Source organism: Candoia aspera, chromosome 3, assembly GCF_035149785.1.
Source record: "Candoia aspera isolate rCanAsp1 chromosome 3, rCanAsp1.hap2, whole genome shotgun sequence".
Taxonomy (NCBI): domain Eukaryota; kingdom Metazoa; phylum Chordata; class Lepidosauria; order Squamata; family Boidae; genus Candoia; species Candoia aspera.
The window spans coordinates 2778049-2784924 of record NC_086155.1 but is presented as its reverse complement, the minus strand read 5'-3'; the positions used below and the strand labels follow the sequence as shown (position 1 = coordinate 2784924).

The window sequence follows — 6876 nt, the reverse complement described above, 5'->3', positions numbered from 1 at the left end:
ATGACTCTGAACATCCAACGTGGAAGCAGCATGAGTCCTTGCCAGCGGCGGGCCAGCACCCCGCTTCCTGGGTCTCGCTCAGAGCGGCCGAGCCCTCGAACCAGGCAGGCCGAGCCCTGCCACCCACAGCTGGGACACTCATCATCCTGTGAGCCCCGAGCCTGCCTCCCAGAGCCCTGTGGCGGCTGGCTGTCCGAGTCCTCTGGCTCCAATGAATCATGCGGATCCCTCTACCGTGTGGTGCTCCTTGGTGATCCTGGCGTGGGCAAGACCAGTCTGGTGAACCTCTTTGCCGGGGTTCAAGAAAAGGACTACTCACTGGAACAACAGAGAGGTAGGCCTGTCCCCAAATTGATGGGGGGGGCAGCGCTTCCTACTTTTTCCTGTGGGATCATGTGGCAGCTGCTCCTGACCCAGAATTATGCTAATCCTTGCGGTCAGATGGATGCGGAGTTGAGCTTGTCTCGGGTGGCAGGAGAACCGTGGGCCTTATCTCCCTATCACGGGGGATCTGTGACCCGACAAGAGGCAGATGTCTGGGTTAGTGATTTTGAAAGAGAAGTTTCTTAAGGAAGCCTGAGGCTGCAATTCAAGACAACAAAAGAACTGGGTGTTCTGTTGGAAAATGCAGAATTCTCTTTGAATCTGGGTTCCTGAGGAATTTGCATAGCATCTGCTTTTTCTGTTGGAACCTGGCCAGTTGGGTGGTGTCCGAGACCCGGACAGGGAGGGGGTCCAGAGAGGGGCCTTCTGTTCAGCGTTGAAAAATTAGGGGCAGGGTCTCTTTCTGGAGGGTCTGTGGCCCATGAAATTCTCAGCACATATCCCGCCCCCCAAACTGTAGTAAAAATGAGAGGAAGCTGATAGAAGTTTATTTACATTATAAATATATAGACACAGGGACAGGCAGGGATAGATGACTTTCCCAGGCACTGTTTAGGATCTTTGCAGAAATATCTGGCAGCGTGGCTCTTCTAAATTTTATTTACCGACTTGCTATGAAAAACTGTAAAACAGAGGAGCGATTTAAAACCTCGGTTTCTAAAGTTTCCATGGTCAGTGGTTCCTGGACTCGGAAGGGGACTTTGAGGCCGTCCGATCCAATTAAAGCTTCGGTGATAAATGGCCGTCCAGCCTCTGCATGGAGCCCTCCAGGGAAGGGAAGCCCATCGCCTCTCGGGCTCATGGACACCACCGTCACCCTGCTGTTAGGGGGGTTTCCCTTCTATTCATCTGGAACCTGTCTTCTTGGAACACGACCATTATCCTGTAACTTGTAGGATGAAAGAGATTTTTCTCCTGGTTTTATTCAGTCTGACCCCCTTTCGGGTATTTGAAATGCGCTGTCCAGTTCCCCTGTGGTCATGTTGCCTGAATAACTGCTGTTCTGGGGACCGGGCAGTTTCAAGGGGGCAAATTACAAAGCATTGCACCATCCTGATGTAAACCCCACCTCCCTTGTACATGTTTTCACATCACATCCACATACAAAAGTGGCAGAGCTTGAAATCATGATGGCAGGACACCTTTTGTCATTCTGAGGAAATATCAGATGGGGCAGACCTCTCTGCACGCCCCTTCAGGCTTGCCTTGCAAGTCCTCGTTTGTTCCCAGCCCCGGATCATCACCCTTCCTTTCCCTCTCTGCACCTGTTCCAGAATATCTGACTGTTGCATAAAAGGTGGCATTGCTAAATTCTAAAATAAAATCCAGCACCATCTTGCCAGGTCAGGGAAGTGGGATTTAGAAAAAAAACCACAATAAAATTTAATAAGGGCAAAAGCAAAATTCTCCATTAGAGGGGGGAAAAAGTCAAATGCACAGAATAGCGTTTCTATCTTTCAGAATATTAGCAGCCTCACCCAGTTTGGTACCATTATTCCCTTGAGCTCTTAATCTAAGACAGGGTCTCTCAACCTTAGCAACTTTAAGATGTGTGGACTTCAACTCCCAGAATTCCCCAGTTGGGGAATTCTGGGAGTTGAAGTCCACACATCTTAAAGTTGGAACAGGTAGAGAAACCCTGATCTAAGCCATTAATGGAGATGCTGAAGAATGCAAAACCCTTCCAACTCAGGGATCTGATAGCCGTACGGACTTTGGAATGCAAGAGGTTTTTAAACGGTTAGCCTGTTTTATCATTTCATTTGCATCACTCCCCAAGTTCTGCAGCCCTTTGGGGCGAGCTTCTGGCTTTGGCCTTTGAAGTGGCTGCCCAAGGAATTGGTGGGACCAAGGACACCCTCCCAACCCTCTGATTCCGGGCCAGTCCTGCTGTAGCCAGAGCAGACAAGTTCCTGAGGGTGGCTCATCTATCTATCTATCTATCTATCTATCTATCTATCTATCTATCTATCTATCTATCTATCTATCTATCAGATTTTTATCACCCCCCCATCTCTCCTGAAAAGTTCTCCTGCATGCTGCAGCTGGACTAGATGATCCTTAGGGCCCCTTTGAATTCTGTGATCCTGCGAACTCTTCCCTCTGCCCAGCTGCCGGTGTGAATCGAGCCTTCTGGGTCAACAGCTGGCTCCAGGACACCGTGGTGTGGGTGTTCTTCTTGTCCTTTCTGAAGGAAGACATGGATCTCCTGCCCCTTCAGGCACAGGAAGGGCTCACATCACGGGTTCTTCTGCTTCCGTGCTTGAACCCGGTGGCATCTGTGCCTCCACGTGCTGAGGACCCAACTAACGCCAGGTGCCCTTGACGGTCTTTGCCCCTCAGTTTACCCCTCTTGCCCGCCCCTGGTCTGCAGAGGGGAAAGGCTGCTCCCCCAGACCCCCTCAATGTTTCTGGAGGCAGGAACAGTTGTGGCTCTCCGGGGCGACTCTCCTCATCCTCCTTCTGAAGTGACACATCCCTGTTGGACCTGGCTCTGCCTCTGCTTTCTTCCAGAGGACACCTATGAGCGCACCTTGTCCGTGGATGGGGAGGAGACCACGCTGGTGGTGATCGACACCTGGGAGGCTGAAAAGCGGGTAGGTCGGAATCGGACTTTCTGCTACTGTTTTTCCTACAATTTAAAAACAATCTATGTTTTATCAGAGACCCAGTTTGGTGTAGTGGTGAAGGCACCAGGCTAGAAACCGGGAGACTGGAAATTCTAGTCCCGCCTTCGGCACAAAGCCAGCTGGGTGACCTTGGGCCAGCCACTCACTCTCAGCCCTAGGAAGGAGGCAAGGGCCAACCACTTCTGAAAAACCTGGCCAAGAAAACTGCAGGGACTTCTCCACACAGTCTCCAAGAATCGGGCACGATTGAATGGATTAAAAAAAAAGTTTTATCTATTAGAAAGAAGGAGAGGCTCACTTAACGAAATTATTTGGCAATTGAGCCAGTTAATTTCTGAAAGGAGCTATATGGATATAGGGATATCTATATACCAACCTTTCTGATCATCAGAGGTGTTGTAGCTGGTTGTTCATCAGGGAAAATGCTTTTGGGATATGACCTGATGTAACTTGGGGACTGTTTCAGGACTCGCGCCCATCAGAAGGGCGGAAGCCGAGCAGTGAGGACGATCGGGGGGGTGGGAAATCAGACACCAAGAAGGCGGGTGTGTCGAGCCTTGAGAAAGGGCAACGGAGAGGGAATATGGCGGCACGCCTCAAAGGCCGGGAAAGAGTTGCCTAGAAGAAGTTCAGCCTTTTTCTCCATCGTTTCCAGGGTGTGCTCAAGGAGGACATCCCAGAAGCGCTTAATTCTCAGAGGTTCGCTTCAGCTGGGGCAGTGGCCTTCCCCATGAGCCAGCCGGCTCCTGTTGACCAGTGTTTCTCAACCTTGGCAACTTGAAGAGGTGTGGACTTCAAGTCCCAGAATTCTGGGGGTTGAAGTCCACACCTCTTCAAGTTGCTGAGGTTGAGAGACACTGCTCTAGCGGAACTTCACACAGTGCAAAAACTCAGTAGCTAAATGTCAGCGTTCAGGTGGGGCAGGGAAGTGGGAGGTTTCTGCTGGCACAGCGTCCTCTTCGATTTCGCCACCAAGTCACTCTTCATCGCCATCCTCTGCCCCCGAACCAGCTAGTTTGGGTTGCCCCGAAAGGGACGCAGGTGTTTATTCCCGTGCGCCCAGCCTAGGGGCGGGGTCGAAGGAGGCGTCTCTCCTCTTGCGTGAGCGGCTCTCGTCCTCTCTCCCTGCAGTCTTCGGAGGAAGACCACTGGCTGCACCATGACTGCATGCAGGTGGGCAACGCCTACGTCATCGTCTACTCCATCACAGACCGGGGCAGCTTTGAGAGCGCGTCCGAGCTGCGCATTCAGCTCCGCCGCACCCGGCAGGCAGAGAACATTCCCATTATCCTGGTGGGGAACAAGAGCGACCTGGTGCGCTCCCGAGAGGTGTCTGTGGAAGGTGGGTCCAGACAGGGCCGAGCGGGTCCCTGACAGGTTGTAGGGATGTGGTGTTTGAGGACAGATTACAGTGGGGTCTCTCCCCCCTAGGCCAGTACCCTCCCCACTACCCCACCATGGCTTTTGGGCTGGGGGGGCGTCCCAGAGTCCCCCAGGGAGCTTCCGTGGCTGAAGGGGGGCCAGAACCTGGGTCTCCTGCTCCCGGCCAGCGTCTTCCCCACTGGCCCATCCTTGCTCTTGGGCTGAGAGGGAGGGGCGGGCCCAAGACCCCTCTAGTCCCAGGCGGTGGGGAGACTCGGACCTGGGTCTCCTTGGTGCCAATTCCCCACCTCAGCTGCTACAACTCTACTCACAGCACTAACCGAGCTCTGCAGGCTGCAGGAGTGCAGTCGCTACACCTTTAATTTAACAAAAGAGAGGAGGAGGAATCGCTAGGCCCGTAAAAAAAAGTTTTTAAAAGTTTAAACAAATATTTTTACTGGCAGTTGGGATTCCGCCATCTCTCGCTCTTTCCTTCAGCGCCTTCCCCTCCTTCTTTGGCCTGGTTAAGCTTATCGTGCAAAAGCAACCCATATTTACAGCATCTCCTACCTAGAACTGAAGAATCTCTGACTTTGCAGGGTGCTGGCTGCAGCAGAGGATATACAGATAGTCCTCGCTTAACAACAATTCATTCAGCGACAGTTCAGACTTAGGATGGCACTGGAAAAACTGACTTACAACCAGTCCTTGCACTTATGACTGTTGCAGCAGTCCCCCCAGTCACATGATCATGATTTGGGCAGCTGGCAACCAGTTTGCATTTATGACTGTCACAGGGTCCCATGGTCACGTGATCGCCATTTTTGACCTTCCCAGCCAGCTTCTGGCAAGCAAAATCAATGGGGAACTTAATGACCAAATGGTCTGCTTAACAACCATGTGATTCGCTTAATGACCACTGTAAAAAGGTCGTAAAATTGGGTCGGGTTCACTTAACGACCAAAATTCCAGTCCCAATTGTGGTTGTTAAGCGAGGACTGCCTGGATGAGCAAACCGCCATATCAATTACAGCATTAGTGCTTCAGCTGATCCTCCCTATTTTCCTGGTTATACTGTAAACTTTGCTTTAAGAGATGCCAGGGACACCTTTCCCCCAAGGACACACTTTTCTCCACCCCTTGCCCAGAGCGCTCTCACAGGCGGGGACTTTTCTCCTGCAGAAGGCCGAGCCTGCGCCGTGGTCTTTGACTGCAAATTCATTGAGACGTCGGCTGCCCTCCAGCACAACGTGACCGAACTCTTTGAGGGGGTGGTGCGGCAGATCCGCCTGCGGAAGGACAGCAAGGAGGCCAACGAGCGGCGGATGTCACTTTACAAGCGCAAGGAGAGCCTCACCAAGAAGGTCCGGCGCTTCCTGGACCAGCTGGCGGCTCGCAACAACAAAAAGGTGGCTCTGAAGGTCCGTTCCAAGTCTTGCCACGACCTGTCCGTGCTGTGAGAGCACCAGGTGCCCTCCTCCGCTCTCCCCTCTGGCACCGCCAAGGGCTTGGCCTTGGTCTTCCTTCCCATGCCTATCCACAGCTTTGCAGACACTCTTCTTTGTTGGTGGCGGGGCCTTTACAGAGGCAAAAAGGTCACTGGGCAGCTGGGTGGAGTGGCACAGAAGTGGTGGGCTCAGAGCCAATTGGGGCCTGGAACCATCCTTGGATCAACGGACTGGCCGGCCAGTGCTCGGGACGGCTGAGGAAGGCCATGCAATAAAGCGAGGCTTTCCGGCAAGCGACGATGGAATCTGGCAGATGAACGTGAGCAGGGAGTAAGCGCACCACAAGGGACCTGATCCTCACCTGATCCACTTCGCTCCCCAAGGCTTTTGATTTGCCCTCATGGCTCTGTGGGGCCGTCCGCTATCTTTCAGATTCAGGCCAGTGGCTCAGTGCCAGGCCTGGTCAGGAAGGGAGCTGGCTGCTTGGCAGATGCCTGTCGTTGGTCCTGGCGAGGACCGATAAGCAGAATGAGAAATACGCCACTGAACAGGGACTTCTGAAATACAGCTTTGTCTTGCATTGTAATTAGCTGAAAATTCCCTCCCGCAAATGGTATTTCCAGTGTTCCAGCAAAGACCCTAAAACTCTGAACTTTGAAAGTGGCTTTCTTCTTGAGACAAAGAAAGGCAGAAGCTGAGCTTCCCTTTCGGTGAAAGAGCACTTCAAATGGAGCGACGCAGTGCCTTCCAGGTTAAGGAGAGGCCAGCTTCGCCCAGGGCAGCTGGCGGGGAGAATGCCTGAGTGTGTTTTTCTGCCTCTCTCACTTGGTATGAATGCAAAAGATGACAGGGAAGGAATGAGGCTTCCGGCTAATTCAGGCTCTGGCATATGCTCTGGCTTCGGCTACGGTTGCAGAATTGAGGGTGAGCAACAATTAGGGTCAGCTTTCGGGGAGGCAGAAGGCTGGCTAATCCTGGCTTTATTCTCACCCGCCTGCTCACCTAAATGTTTGGCTCCCTAAAGTCTTAGTGCTGCCTTTAAGTAATGCAAC

General features: G+C 52.5%; 1 protein-coding gene across 1 annotated transcript; it reads left to right on the top strand.

Annotated features, from left to right (window-relative positions):
• REM1 (RRAD and GEM like GTPase 1) lies at positions 1-6484 on the top strand. Its single transcript, XM_063296818.1, has 4 exons — positions 1-334; positions 2899-2981; positions 4146-4356; positions 5559-6484. The coding sequence occupies exons 1-4, from the start codon at positions 1-3 to the stop codon at positions 5834-5836; spliced, it is 906 nt and encodes a 301-aa protein (XP_063152888.1). The 3' UTR covers positions 5837-6484.
• Positions 6485-6876: the final 392 nt, after the last annotated feature.